A 15,810-nucleotide genomic window follows, 5' to 3' on the forward strand; every position below is an offset into this window, starting at 1 on the left:
ATTATTTCCTATAAGCTGTTGGTTATTTCTGCCCCTCCCCCCCACCCGATGCTGCTTTCTGTGTTTAGTCCTTGCTTTTCCCAGGCCTAGCAGAAAAGGACCACTTGCAAATTTCAGATGGAGCACGTAGCTGAGGAGGGAAAAAGCTGAATCCTGCTTTCTTTACAACTTAACAAAATACTCGCATTTGAAAGAACTAACAAAGTCCATTTATGGCAGGGTCCCTACAATTTCATTACAGCAGCAGAAAAGCTCCATTGTGTTAAAAGAAGCCTCAGTGAAGAAACACTAAAGTTTGTTCCATGGCCAGAAGGTTCTGTCCCAAGTGATCCAGCCACGTATAAATGTTTGCTGACCCAATCAAATAACAAATGCCAAAATTAATTACCAGGCGTTATTTGGGAAAACAGGAAGAAAACTGGAGAACAATGAAATCAAGTATAGTGTTATGGTAAGCTCTCCATGAAGGCAACTATTATATATGCTCCAGATGGACACCTCTATTTTTCTGGTGTCTGTGTTTTGGTGCATTAAGGAGCCAAGCTGATGTGGCTCCTCGCATGTGGTATTAAGCTGAATAACTGTATACAGCTGATGGTCTGCCATGAAAAGGAGACAAAGACCCAAGATTCTCATAAACAGAGCATCTGCTTATTGGTAGCAGCACAACTAAAATTTCCTTGGCTATGAATGTAGAGGAATACCCTACGTGAACGAGGGACTAATGTCTCTGGGGGTCATTCCTGGCAGTTAGAGGAGAGAGGTTCTGTCTGTCTGAAATAAAGAGGACTTGTGTCAGTAGGGTGGGTGTAGGCTTTTTTGACCAGAGATGTTCTACTTATCCTCACATTTTGGGCTGGGGTACGCACCATGGGAGGTGCAGAGGGCGGCATGAGCGGCGTCTGGGGTAAGCTGGATGGAAAAGGAGTGAATGTGTGCTGGTGGGTGTGTTGGTGCTGATGCGTGTGTTGGTGCTGGTGAAACTCCGCTCTCAGCAGCGGCACCGGGCCAAGAGAGGCAGTGGCCCGGTCCGAACTCTGAACCAAAAACCGGTTGTTCAGCTCTTGTCTGAGCAGCTCGTGATCTAGAGGAGACAGAGAGAGAAAAAAAAAGACACAAAGGCACATCGGCCTGTGAGTTCCACAAAGACGTAGAAGAAAGAGTCAGATATTCACCTGGCATTCCCTGTTTCTGCAGGTCATGCTGTGGTGGTTTTCTACGTGAGGACTCATTGGTGGAGGTAAGAGAGATGCCTGTGACAAAGTACCAATCAGAATCCCCGAATGAGGCTGGCAATACATGATTGGTTGGTTGAATGATATCAACAGGCTGGTATCTAAAGACAAGAGAGAACACCATGAGTCATCACAGCAGAAAACAAAGTGGGCCATTAACACGCTTGCCCGTCCCCACTCCCTCAACCCAGCCCGAGGTAAGGACATTTTAAAAGGGACTTCGTCAGGTTAAAGGAAAAATTGTATTTACCCCCTTCCCAGCCATCCCCCAAAGCAATTCATTTCCCTATAATCTAACCCCAAATTAGGTGATCATCACTGACAGAATTCTAAACATCTCTTGCACTTCTACTCTGGTTGCCAATCGGCCTTAGTCAGGACTGTGAAAACAGCCTATTCGGTTTCCCTTTTGAGTCCACTTCATGCCCAAGTTTTCCTGCCCTAGGGAAAGGCTGAAATATTTGTGTGGGGAAAGGGGCACAGTGATTTGTTTTAAAAAGTTCTCCCTGAAATTTTGAAGAAGAAACAAAACCCATGGTTAAATCTGTTAATCATTCTGCATTAATCTGCTTGGTAAAAGTTGTATCGGGGCCATACTGGATTTGTGAACATCCCTTTTAAGCAGGGGCATTTAAAAAACCACAGCAAAAAGGATTGGGGTGGGTAAGTGACACCATATGAAACTTCACGATCCCTCCAAAGGAAAAGCTGTTGGTAGAGATATAGAGACAGCCTGATGTGGCTGGTTTCAGTGATTCTGGATGTGTGAAGCAGCCAGGTTACTAACTGATCACAAGCTAACATTTCCAAACAGCCTTTTCTGCTGCAGTTGCAACTAAAGGGAAATTTTTCGTAGCGAGAGTTTCTCCCTGTTCTTGACGCAGTGTGGCCAAGACTGAAATAGATATAATCATGAAGATGCTTCCATTTTTATTGGCAGCACTTTGTGTATAAGCCCCCTGTTACAGAGGTCATACAACCTCCAGCTAAAAAGCCATCATTCTGCAGCCGTCAGTCTGGCTGGCAGGTTTTAATATGCAGCATGATGGGGCTCAACTTGCTGTCTTCGCTTCACTCTTTGGCCAGGGTAGTGAAACATGAAGCCCAAACAAGCTTGGGCATGCTATGTGGCTAATGGCAACCAGTAAGTAACACGGCTGGGACCAAAATGTATATACTTAGGAGATAAAACTTGAACAAATCAATAACAATGGATGAACAATGTCGTTTAGCAGCTACCAATTCAGGCTGTTCTACAATATCATCCAGGAGACTGTGCATCATTTTCTGATAAAGTCACTGGGGACATGCTATGCCTCACAAACATTTGGGCTAAAAGTGCTGTTCCAAATAAAATGCCAATTCAGTAAGATGTTCAGCACCTTTAATATACTAAGTTTTGGACTATCCCTACTCTTTAACGAGGCAAAAACTGACATTTGCCTAACCTTGTCACCTGCTTATTTTCCTTTGTGACAAATAATGGCTGGGAGAAAAGAGACATTTTACAGATTCAAGATCTGATTAAGACTGTGGTTGCTATAAAAAGCAAATGTCCTCTCCCAAGAGGTTCTCTTCTGGGTTACTCTTTGATGACACCTGGCCTCTCCTTCTCAGGTAGGGATACACAGATTTTCAACAGAGCTCAGTACCCAATATGCTGGGCTCTTCTGAAAAGCAGGCCTTGAACCTGAAGGTTCTTTTTTCTTTTGCTTACTGTAAAATATATTGCCTAATTCTTGGCCAGAACCATTTCTGCAACAAAACTTGGACACAGTGATGGACCCGGGGAGGTGCAGAATACCCCCAACAAAAGGTACAATGGGCAAAAATTACTTTAGTTACAGCCATGTTGGCCCCAACTCTTACCCAGTACACAGACTATAACTTAGGAAACAAGTGTGTAAATGCTATCTTAACACAAGACTTTTAAGTGACCCCCCTGCTACTGTGAACGTATGATGTTTCCTTGTTGTAGTTACTTTGTGGTGATGCACAGGTTGTAAATCAGAAATTCTTTGGTATGGGCACTACAGAGGAAGCCAGCACAAGGCCTGGGGAGTATTTCTAAATATTTAAGTCCTCAACACAGAAAAAGAAATAAAAGAAAATAATTCTACCAATTATGAATACTTTACCTGAAAATGTCTGAGTAGCCTGAATACACATGATTGGTATCAGGGAAAAGAATAAGTTTTAGCACGTTTAGATCTTGGTCTGTTTTCTATACCAAATTTCCTTATGATTTAGAAAAGACTTTTTTCCCCATATTGCCATGATTAACTTTGTAATAATAGCATTGCCCCAAAGGTTTAACTTCAGCATCTTAAAAGTGTGAGAGTGGTTTCTATGGGACAAAAGGGTTGGGATGAAACTTTTCTAAGGGCTCAGCAACACTTTGAGTATCTCAAGCCTCTGGTTTATGGGGAAAAATCCACTTTATCTCCAATTTTAAATTAGATTTACCATTAACCACACAATTCACTACTGTTCCTTGTTTAAATGTTATTCAGGTGTGGGAAGGACACTGAAAATTTAAACAAGTCTCTAGAGGAGGAGAGAATAAGGAGACCAAATCTTCTTCGCCAGCTATGAGCTGCAATAGGTAGGTCAGACAGGATTTGCTATTATTTCTTAATTCCATTGCTGGCCATGCCTAGGAGCCTCAAGCATTCACCAGATCCCACTTGTGCAAGTGCTATATAACCACAGAACAATCTGTATGTCCTACATGCTGCTGACTATTCTTGTTCTGCAATGATCCACTGATTTAAGAAACACCCCTTTTAAATTGCAGCAGATTTAACAAATCAGTCCCTTAACTTCTTGCATTGCTGTTTTACCTCTTGTTGCCCATGAGTCTCCAAATTAGATTCTATGGCTAACATGTTCAGAAGTGCCTAAATGACTTAGGTTCTAGTCTCTTCAAAAGCAAGTTAGACCCACTGTTTTTGGTATAAGAGTGAAGAGCCTAAGCAACTTGGACAGGTAAATTCTAGCTCATTTAGCCACTCAGGAGTCCTGGTTGCATTGAAATCTCTCTTTAAAGCGACTGAAATCTCTCTTTAAAATAGAAACCAGGAGTTTAAGTCACATAGGGTATTCTTCAGAAGTCTGTGGAAGCAGGCGCAATATCTTTGCAAAGTATCAGGCCCATGTGTACTGCTCAAGGAACAGTAATAATTAATAGGTTAACACATGGGTAGAAAAGAACAGGATCAAAACAGTATTCAAGTACTGGAACATGGGGTCTGTGATGAGATTTTCTTAGCGCCAGCCATAAAATATATCGCCAATAACTGTAGTTAAAATCTAACATCTTTGGAGGAAAATGTGAGCATGTTTACTAAAAAATAACTTTTCCCCCACAAGTCTGGCATGACTTACAGAAACCAAATCCTTCTGTTAGTATCAGGATAATCCACTTCATGTTTTTGGAGGGAGGGATGAAAAGAGACTTGGCAGCTGTGAGTGCATTGATATCCGATTTCTTTACGAGACTAAGTCAGGCTGGCAGATCTACAACTGCCTCCAGACTTTAGCTCTACAGTGCAACTTTGCCTTTGTCAGTAAAAGAATAGACTCTGAAGCACCTGGAAGATGGGCACAGGGAGAGGAAGAGTGGCACAGCCTTTTCAGAAGGTTCCTAAAAGAGGTTGCTGCAGGAAGTAGGGAGCAAGCAGTGTCCCAGCTGTAAACTGGGCTTCAGAGTAGCTGGGATCAGGATGCCTACAGTGATATCTATTACAGGTTTAGGCACCTAGTGAGACCACTGGGAACAGACCTATCTAAACAGCCACTTCTAATACCACTAAGTCCCTGCCTCCCAATTACTTATGCTGTCTGTATGTATGTATGCACCTGCTAACATCCTGCATGTGGCAAGACTGAATAAAGAAGTTCACTGGTGAGCACCATTTCACTTTGACGGCATTGCTAACTACCCGCTAAAACTCAACACAGAAGGCATTGACTCACTTGCCATTTAACAGCACACAGGTAGGCCTTCAAACTCCCAACTGGATTATAGCACCCCACAAACAGTCTCTAATGAGTAAGCTGTTTACATAAGCTTTCGGTTTCCTGAGGAAGAAATGCCGCTAGAAGCAGTGTGGTTCCTTGCCACACTGACATGCACTGACCTAACCTATTAGCATCATTGACAGGCAGGCACAGGAAGGCTACTGCCTGAACTCTGCCTCTGCCAAAGCACAGCAGCTACTTTAAATGTAAAGGAACAAGGATGAGCAGTTCATTTCCTTGCTCCCCCACCCCATCCTGGAAAGGAAAATGAAAGGTCCATGTCCTCTCTAAGGGTCTCTTCTAGCCTGGTGCTTTTAAATGAGGCCACATGTGCACTCAAACGTGGACTGTATTACTCGAAAAAGTAATTCAACCTTGCTCTCCAAAGTTACCAATGCTACCATCTCCTTTCTTTTCTTACTTTGAAAGAAACCTTTCCAGGAATGCCAATGGAAGCTGCTAGCTACGCAGAATTATAAGATTTGCCAGGCTGCAGCAGACAACAGCCATTGTGTCAACATCAGGACTAGAACCCAGAACCTTTAACTCCACAAACTCAGGCCTCCTCTTCTTGAGCCATAGTGAAATGCCTCCCAGCAGTAGCAGGCCTCTTATCATTTGCTGGCAATCTGCCTGCTTGTGCTCCTCCTGCAGTTAATGCTGAAGCTACTACTTGCTTCCAAGGGATGCAGGACTGGGGTCTTAGCAAGCACAGTACTGTTTTCTCCTCTCAAAGTCTGTCTGCACTCTTTCCAACATGTCTATCAGTGTGGTTACAAGCCTCTGGCTTTAGTGGAAGCAGTTACTCAGAGAGTAAGTCTCCTGCTGTGATGTTTAGCATGTCCCCAGCCATGTGGCTGAAATCCTAGACAGCACCAGTGCCCTTGAAAGCAGGCAGCTTCCTATGCAGCCCTGCCCCTGGCTGGAAGCCATAATATTTTGGTCTAACGTCACTTTGGAGAGTTTGTTTGAGGCCAAATCACATTTCCGCCTCCTGTAAACGAGCAGTTCTAAATAATGGGATATTTAGCCCCTGAAAATACAAGCAGGAGGCCAAGTCATCAGAACAGTCGGGAGCAGATCTCCCTGTGTGCTCTGGCTGCCTTTATAGGGAATAGAAGAGCACATTTTTGTAACTGCTTGTCCTCTTTAATCCCTGCTGAGTTAGTCATAGAGTCAAATGCCAGATCAAAAGGAGGCCCTAGCAAGTGTTCCAGGGAGGTCTCCAGCTGCCAGGCTCTCCCACAGGAACAGCTGTAGGCTAATGGGCAAGCTATAAACAGGGCACTTAGGACAGAAACAACAATGGAGGAAGGGAGGCGGGAACAAAGGGGACTTCTCTAAAGGCTGCAAAAATAATTAAGAAAAGAGTCTGACAACAGAACTTGTCAACTTGAGCACTGACCACCCTCTGCCTCCTTCAGTCAGACCAAGCAGCCAAGATTCTCCAATGTGTAAACAGATGGCAGAAAGCGCAGGCTGCTGCATGTGCGGAGGATGCCTTGGCCTGCCGGCTTGCTCTGCTGTCAGGATTTGCTATTTACTGAAGAATCACCACTGGGGACGGGCTGGGGCTTCTCGTTTGCAAGCCTATTTTACCTGCTCTGTATGCTGCCTAGAACCAATCCCAAATAAGGTCTAATGAAAGAGTATGAACTATTGAATGGCAGTCCCACTCCTTCCCCTGGCCATTTGAAGTAAAGGAACAGAAGCTTGTCAAAGCAAGGAAGGGCAATAGTGGAAATATATGAACTTGACTGCTTCAGAAAAGAAGCAATTCCTAAAAAGCCATCAAACTCATTCCAAAGTACAGCTCCTGTCTTCTCCAGGGTTATGGAGACGGCTGCAAAAATGCAGACTGCAAAGCATTTGGAAAGTCAGGATTTCAATAAGAAGATGAATTTAAGTGGGGTATTCGAAAACCCAAATCCATTTGGGAGATTAAGTCCCTCAGGCTCCTGGGAAAATCCCAATTTCATATTCAAATTCACTTCCATTTCTCTCATCAAGATCAAGGAATACACATAATGTGCCCTTTAGCCCACAGGTCGAGTTCAGCCTCTCTTGCCTGCTGCAGAAATGCTTTTAAATTTCAGAAGACACTGCCAAGGAGGTGTGGGGGGGACAGAGAGGGGGTGTGTTCTTTTTTTGCCTACTTGCCCTCTAACCCCTACTACAAATGTTGTAGTGTACTTCTACAGGAGAGCAGCTATAGCAGAAAGAAAATAACCTACCTGCCGGATGACCTGGTATCACAAGGCTGTTGGTGGGTAACGCTGGTGGAGGTGGCAGCGTGGGTGGGGTGGCGAACATGGCCGTATGGTGCTGGTGTTGGGTCTGTGATCTGAGTGAGAAGTGCGAGGTAGCAAGATTAGGGATGGAGAGGGGCAGGGCTGGACCAGAAGAATGGTGAGGTGGGATCTGCGGGGAATGAGGAAGGTGTTTGGGGAGGCTGATGCTTGTTGCGCTGCTGGCACTGCTGCTCCTGCTGTGGGGTGCGAAAAATGGATGGGGGGGAAAGAGAGAGAGAGAGAGGGGATGTTACTACACAATATCAAAGCAATACAATAACTGCACAGCAGCAGAGACAGCAAGGCTCTGGAGCATACATGGGCCCACTGGATCCCTCAGACCTTTCCCAGCATGACTTGGGTGCACCTGGGTGACATTCTCTTTCATGACTGACAGGTTTCAACCCCCTGAGCTGTCTGTACATTGCTGATCAGAGGGCATAAGGGCAAATGCATTTACACTTTCATTTAGCCTTTGATGACCGTAAAACCACAAAAGCACGTGATCAGGATTCTTGGTTCTTGTAATCCTTTTTCTCTCTCTAACTTCCAAATGCCATTAGTCTCCTCTGCTGCATTCTTTATAATAGTATTTTATATCGATCTATCTGGTATATTACATTTATTGTAAAATCATGTATAATTATATGACATTTTCATTGTAATGGCTTTTCAGATTATTATACTGCACAGCATCCTGAGAGTATTTCTGAGGCTGAGGAAGAGAGAAGGGAAACATCAGTGCAGTTATATAATGCACACTCCCATGATGATGATACCAGCATCTTGCTGTCAGGGAGTCTAAGCTCCCTGGCATACTTTACATGTTTTGAAAAGTGCCAAATGTTATTAAACATTTATAATGTAGTAGTACTCAAAGGCTAAAGCCAAAGTAGGTTAGAAAATTGACAGTTCTATACACACTTATAGCTTGGTGTAGATGCAGCTAACATGTGATGATGTTAATGGAGCTCACTGAATTATCTCCTTAACCAGGCTATTCTATTTTTTGGGGGGGAGGGGGAGGGGAGGAGGAGGAGAAGGTGCTTTTCACACTAACAAGCAAATTGCACAGACTTCAGTTTATTCCCGTATGTTGACTAAACTGCCTCTCTCTCTACAAGTTTATGCGTGGATCTTATTTGCTGGACAAGAATATTTTAAGGGACACAATTAAGCTTCCTGCTAGCCAACAGCTTTGGGGAATAGTTTACTTGCAACGGATTTTTAATTGTGTCCGAGAGTCACATTCTGAGATGCAGCCTCAGGAAAAGGTCAAATTGGACTTGGCGTGTGGTATTTTCCAATACAGCCACTAATGCCAGTGAAACTGTACCAGTCCCAGAAACAAAATCATCTGAACCTCTGAAACCACATCAGAACTAAACCTCCAATCTCTATGGTCTGAGCTGGTCAACTATAATTACAAAAGGTCCAAAGCACAAATAATCTGGACCTAGAAAGATCTGCACCACAGCCACACAAACCTGTAGGAAGCCCAAGCCACAATCTCCCATGAAGCTAGTGATCACAGCTGATGATTAGCTAGAAAATGTACGGCTTAGTGATGCTGACCCAGAGAAATTCAACATCTCCCAGAAGTGGAGCAATACCTTCTAAATACACTTTCTGTGGGAGACAAGGTAGGAGTGACACAAGTCTGCCTTTCTCTGTACCTGATATTATTGAGTCCGTTGGGGGCCTGGTGATGAACTTGGTAGCCAAGAGGGGGAGGGATGTGACTCTGAGGCTGGGTGCGGAGCTCAGGTATCAGCTGAGGCTGAGATTGTGGCCGAGGCTGAGGTTGTGACTGTGGTCGAGGTTGTGGTTGAGGTGTGAGCCTTGGTGGTGCTGGTGCGGAGATTACCGGCTCCTTCTTCAACAGCGGGCTTGCTCTGGCGCTTGACGTGGGCGCTGAAGAAGTGGAAGTCACAACAGCAGCAGCTGGCTGAGGGCTGGGAATAGGCAGCACGAAGGGCACGTCGGTGCTCAGCTCTTGGCTGCGCTCTAGCCCTGATACCTTTGGGACACTTGCTGCCTTCACCTCAGGTTTGTCATTCAAGGTTGGACCTAACAGAACAACAATAAAAGCAAAGTGACATATTGAAGCATCCCTCCTTTCTCCAACTTTCCAGATGTTTGCCTAGTAAAAAAAAAAAAAAAAAAGTGGTATTTTGCTTCTGGGAGCATCTCTGCAACAAGGATGGTATGTTTGTCTGTCTGTCCTGCCTGTAGAAGACACTGGTTGACTGGTGTGACATACAGCAAAAATGTGTGAATGCTTTTGACATTATGATGCTCAGGCCTCTTTCTCCAAAATTAAGTTACTGAAGTTGATGATAAATCCTGTGAACATAAACTTTTATCACCAAGGATACGGGATCAGTCATTCTCAATCATCTTTCAAGATATCCAGATTGTGAATCTTGCCAGTCGATACCCACAGTAACTAATCACCAATTACTATACATCCCCATGTGAATGCCCAGGCCTCTCACAAGACAGAAGATGGAATAGTCATCAAATGTAAGGTTTAGACCTCAATCTTCACTCAATGGGCATTCACATGTGAAAACAGAACAAAAGTCTGGAGAGAAAATGACTTCCTAGCACAATGAGCATATTAGTGCAGCCCTATTCCCCCAACTGTGCTGTGGTATCAACACACAAACAGCTGTAGTCTCTGCTAAAATCCTCAGTACTGTTCTAATGAAGGGCTGCTGGGCACCAATCAACATTAATCTTTGTTAAAAAAATTAAATCAAACTATGGAATGTCAAGAAGCCAAAGATAAGAGCGTGGAAACCTCATGCAACATGTTCAATACTCAGTTCCCAATGATGGCTCCCTTTCAACATGATGCATGTACTCCTGATGTGCCTGAGTGATCCATAATTCATCACAAGAGGAGTCTTTCATGGCTTATGGGAGTCAGTGTTTTCCATTTGCTTCCCAGCCCCCTCCCATCACATATACACAGAAGTTTTAGTTTAAATGTACTGTACATGTTTACCTTATGCACCAACATAATTTTAGGGTTCTATTTATTTTGGTTTTGGCCCACCCACGTTAGCTGAGAGTGTATGACAGAGGAGCATAGGAGACAGATGCTGTCAACCATGTGACAATGCACACATGCTCACAACACTCATATGAATAAACTCTACCTCTGAAATGATATTAATTCAGGAAAGGACTAGACCACGTTGAAATAAGTTATATGACACAGAGGACACATGGAAACAACACAACAGTTCAGGATGACTCTGTACTCATTTCAACAGTACAAATAGGCTCTGGCCAACCATTTGCTTGCTTGTTCTATGTTGGGCCTGGGTCACTTGTGCCTGGCTCCAGTGGAGCTATGCTGGAATAAAACTGGACTAAGGCAATGATAAATCAAGTTGTCTACTTCCCTGTAATGTACCAAGGTGCTTTATATTCCTGAAATATACCCCCAATGACATGGTGCTGTTCATGCGATAAAAGATGATTTTGCAAATTGTTGCGACACTGTTACACCTGCTGTGTAGTTTCCTCCATATAAAAAATAGGTATACAGAAGACAATGGGAGAGAGGAGCCAAAATAAGCTATTTTCAGTAGCAAAAATTCCAAAGAAACTGTAATGCTTTGACGAGACTGAATGGGAGCTCCAGTGCTTCCATTTTTGAGAAAAGATTACGGATGTGCCAAATTACTAAGGCATTACATGTGGTCAACTTTGTTGCGTTTCTTTTTCAGATATGATTTAATTTATTGTCTGTGTCTTGGTTCTGAAAATAATGGTATAGAGGTTTTGTTGCACTTATTTTTAACACAGAGGATTTACTTACATTTAATGTTTATTATTCTAATAATTTCTGTTCGTGTAGCCACTGCCAGTGGGTGACATTTAGCTAAATTCATGTCCCTGGGAGACTTATGGACTTTCAGTGGGTGTGGCATTCTATTGACTATGTTCTTCAAATAAAGCAAGTTAATAACTCTACATCTGATTGCTTTACATGCATTACCCACTGCAAGTCACTGGGTTCCACTTCCGAACACAGATTCCAGGACATTCTGTTAGTTCATTCCAACAGAGATAAACTTCCTACAGTGTAATGTCAGGCAATGTAAATGAATGGCGTAGACTCCGACTACACCGGCACCACAAAAGTTAAAGCTTAGTAAAAAGTCAATTAGATCCACAAGAAATCAATGAAGTATTGCATTAAAAGCAGCTGTCCACCCAGCCCTAGCTACAACTATTGATTCTTCGGAGTTCTAGCATTGGCTCCTGTTTGCTGTTTTCTCCAAGCAAGAGTCGGATCCCTTGTGGGATATAACTGACCGGTGTCAATTTTGCCAACTCCCTTCTCTCAAGCTGTAACACCATAATGTTTTTGTTTGTTCAGTTGTCTGAGAACAATTTAAGACCCCATGAAAATACTAGGACACATTTTTTGCAGTAGGAAAGCAGTGGGCACGAGAGAAGAGCTTCTTCCTCCCTCTAAGCTTCTTCCTCCCTCTAAGATCTAAAAGTGTTTACAAGGGAAAGCTGTGGCACAAGCAAGTGCAAGAGTACGGAAGAGTGTAAGAGACATGGGAAAATCCATGTATCAAACAAGATGCCGTATGTGCGGCTGGATGGAAGGGGCACATTATCTGGGGATATCAGAGTTGTCCCTAGTTTTAATAGCCATGCAGTGAGTGGAAGCAAAACCACTTCGTGTGGCTGATTTAATAAGGGCTTTGTGGCCAGGCAGGTGCAAATAATAGGGAAAACAGAAAGCATGGAGGAAAATGTTAAGAAGAGAGCGAGAGTGGCCCAGGACCAAGCACTCTGACCTGGACTTTGAATATTGCAGAGCTAAGGTGCCTCTGGCTTCAGGGTTGTTTCAGGCCATAAGAGGCACAGGCAAAGTGCGAGTTTCGGATGCAGGGCCAGACCTGGATTCCAAAGTTGCTGAAAGCCCATGATTACTTGGAGGGAGAGAGGCGCAGGTTGAGTCCCTAGCAGGGAGGACGGAGCCCGATGAACATGGAACGCTAACATCCAAATGGAACCACTTCAGTTTTCATCATGTGTCTTTGCTGTTGTGTAGAGGGCACTTAATGCACCCTTTCATCACACAAGGCTCCATATTTCTATTGGTTCTGCAGGGTAAACTCTCTTGGTTTTGCTCAACTTGGGTTCTCTGGGATACACTTTTTGCTTCAAATGAACAATGTCCTGATCTTTCTGAGGTATCCATGATAGTAATTCCAAAGCTGTGCTTTACTTCATTTAGTCAATGCCCCACTCTAGTACTAATTTGCCCAGAGCCCCAGCTACTAAAATCATCACAGCAATCTTCTCACATTGGGAACACAACACGCTGGTCACTCTGGCTGTGTAACAATGGCAATGACCCTTCAAGAGCCCCATGACATACACCGAGGATGAGGAAATGGCTTTGTCGCATCAAAATGTGTGTTGCACCTTGGTTTTTATTTTTTTAAATTCTTTCCTCATCCTTTCTGAACAGGATCCAGAATATCAGAGATCTTCTGCAAAACATCTGAAATGTCTGGGATTTTCAGCCTCACACTCTTCATACAGGAGTTGTTAACCCTTTGGTACAAGTTGCCTTCACATGACCAGAGATAACTTCTGGTTGCATGTGAAATTCTTCCATGGGAAAAATGCCACACTGGTCTTTAAGGAGGGACAGTATAATTGGGCTTCACAGCTTCTTTAAGGGGCTCTTGCCCTGAGGTCACACATCTACTGACCCACCGTCTAATCCTGCGTGCTAAACCCCAAGCTACCCCATGACAAGCACTGGGTTCTCCGTCTCACACTGGAACATTCGAGACACAGAAATGTGTTTATTTTTACCAAGTCCTAGAGTAGCTAATTTTCATGCTTAATGATAACAGGCTCAGCCAATTTGCCTAAGACTTGACAGTCAGCTCCAATAACTCAACCTTAATTAAAGCTGAACGCATGTCAGTTCAGCTCCTTCCTTCACAGGAAATCTGACATTTACAATGATTCATGTTTCAGCCGTGCTATGTAAAGGCTGAATCGCATCTGCCATTCTCCACCTTGCACAGAGTTACCCCTTTTCATTATGCCAACTTTATTTTCTAACCAAACACCTTGGACTTCTCCCATTAAAAGACTTTATTATTATTTATTATGATCATCACTATTATCATCATCATTAATACTAACACTACTACTACTAGGTTTACAATACATCATGGTTTATGTGAAGCAAATGGAGCCAGAAAGGGTGCTGGACTGAAACTGCCCTAACAAAAGAAATAAAACGATCCAATTTCAGTGACTGTCGGCTGAGCACCTGGAACTGAAACTTGCAATGTTGTAAAGCAGTTACATTGTTTGGCCTTATGCTACTTTATTATTCAAATTCAGCTTGGCTAGAATAAAAATTTTATACACTATTTTTAAAGAGCACAGAGGGCTTTTGCCACTGCTTTCAGGATATTTGAGGGTACTTATAGCAATAGCGATTTAAGGTTCAAAAATCCTACGGAAGCCAGAAGTCATCCAAGCCATAACCGACTTCACAGCGGAAAGCAAATTCCTGAAGAGCTTATCTGAGTTTGCATGATCCTGCTGCACGTATCTGATATGAAATCTAATTGAATTTAAAATCTGCTATCAAAATAAATGCTCTCTGCCCTGCTCCCCCGTGTTGGAAAACTTGCCAGTTTGCAGACATGCACCATAGCAGGCAAATACGATACAAAAAGGCCCAGACACAAATGAAATCTGTTCTATTACAGGAATTTGCTTTCAAGATGATTAAGAATTGCTCAAGTGAGAGGGATTAAACTTGCAAAGGCTGCTTTAAGGACTCCAAGAAGCAGTTGCTGTGTTATGCAAACAGACCTTAGAGCAACAGTTATTTCCAGACCTGCTGCCTTGCTTCTTGCTCTTTGCAACTGCAGGTTGCTGTTGAAAGGAGATCGTCAGCACACATATGACGACATGACTGGAAATCATCTAATCTTGCCTATGCTTACTTCCTTTGTTTCTTGGAAAAAAAAGAAAGTGGCATCATCTGGATATATTTTGTAGTTCTCTGAGTATGTGTAGAGATAGGTAGGGTGATGGGGTGACATGAGAGAGAGTTCTCCAAAACCCTGATTTGCAGCAAAGGGGTCAAAGAACATACTTTAAAGCAAGAACTTAGCTAATCAAATAGGACCATCCTTTCTAAACAGAGCCGTCACCAAGGCTGTGTAACGTATTGAGGATGTGAAACATAAACAGCAAGAATATACAGAGTTGGACACAACACAGTAAATTGATACTAGTAGCTTAGAAGACAAAAATCACTATTCAAGTATAAATAATTTTCTACTGTGGACTTCTGCTCTCATATCCAGGCTTTCTTATTTAGGGGACCACAGGAAGGTAGCGCTAATTAAAATACTAGACAACCGATAAATTAATTAGCTTGGTTTCTATATTTAAGAGTATCAGAGCTAATGTGTGGAAAGTCACACAACATAAATGGCACCTTCACATATCAAATACCTGCCCCCATTTCAATGCAAATTGCCATGACGACTTGCAACGCATATAAGAACGTATTTTTCTTAGGGGTTTCACATATTTAAAACAGAAATACATGAAAGATTATAAGCCAGTGGTGCAGAACTGACCTGTCGGAGCGACCAACTGCACCCCCCCACTGAGTCTGTATCCTAATGCAGCCGTGTCCTCATGCACCTTAAGATAGCAATGCTGACTACACTGTAGGTATATTTTCCTCCATCTTTCACCTTTTTCTATCATCACTGAGATTAACGGTTCCTGTTGCTAATGCACAGGGCTCTGAACCAGGAGATCTTGGTCAGTACGATCAGTTTGCTACAGACTCATGGAATTATTTTGACCAAGTTACTTAACATCAATGTCCTCAGCCTCCCCATTTGGAAAAGAACCTCGGCAGGGTTCGGAGGATTCATTCATCTATGCCCAGATGGAAGATGCTATATAATGCAAAGTACTGTTAAAATTATTGTGATGGAAAGACTACATTTCAACCAGCAGTGCTGGGATGCAGCTGGGTGTTCAGGGCAAAGCAGAAGCAGTGACTACTGGTTGCTGCCTGGGTTGCAATTGTGATCACATGGCTGCCAGCAGCAGCCTGTTTTTTCACATCCTCCCTGCAAAGTGGGCACCCAGGGCAGTTGCCCACATCCCCCCCCCCCCCCCCCCCCCCCCACCTTTTTCCTCTCGTCCCACGTGTCTCG

General features: G+C 43.4%; 1 protein-coding gene across 15 annotated transcripts in view; it reads right to left on the minus strand.

Moving 5' to 3' along the window:
- Positions 1–15,810, minus strand: part of FBRSL1 (fibrosin like 1) — an 838,232-nt gene that overhangs the window by 28,943 nt on the left and 793,479 nt on the right. For 8 of the 15 annotated variants that reach the window (XM_019507023.1, XM_019507018.1, XM_019507019.1 and 5 more), the window contains 3 exons: positions 9,226–9,619; positions 7,493–7,746; positions 849–1,084 (listed from right to left, as the gene is read on the minus strand). In XM_019507023.1, the coding sequence (XP_019362568.1) occupies positions 849–1,084; positions 7,493–7,746; positions 9,226–9,619 (884 nt within the window). Of the gene's footprint in view, positions 1–848; positions 1,085–1,175; positions 1,337–7,492; positions 7,747–9,225; positions 9,620–15,810 lie in introns of all 15 variants that reach the window. The other 7 variants (XM_019507026.1, XM_019507025.1, XM_019507017.1 and 4 more) reach the window with 2 other exon arrangements.

Source organism: Gavialis gangeticus, unplaced genomic scaffold, assembly GCF_001723915.1.
Source record: "Gavialis gangeticus isolate Ggan-Ray unplaced genomic scaffold, GavGan_comp1, whole genome shotgun sequence".
Lineage (NCBI taxonomy): Eukaryota > Metazoa > Chordata > Crocodylia > Gavialidae > Gavialis > Gavialis gangeticus.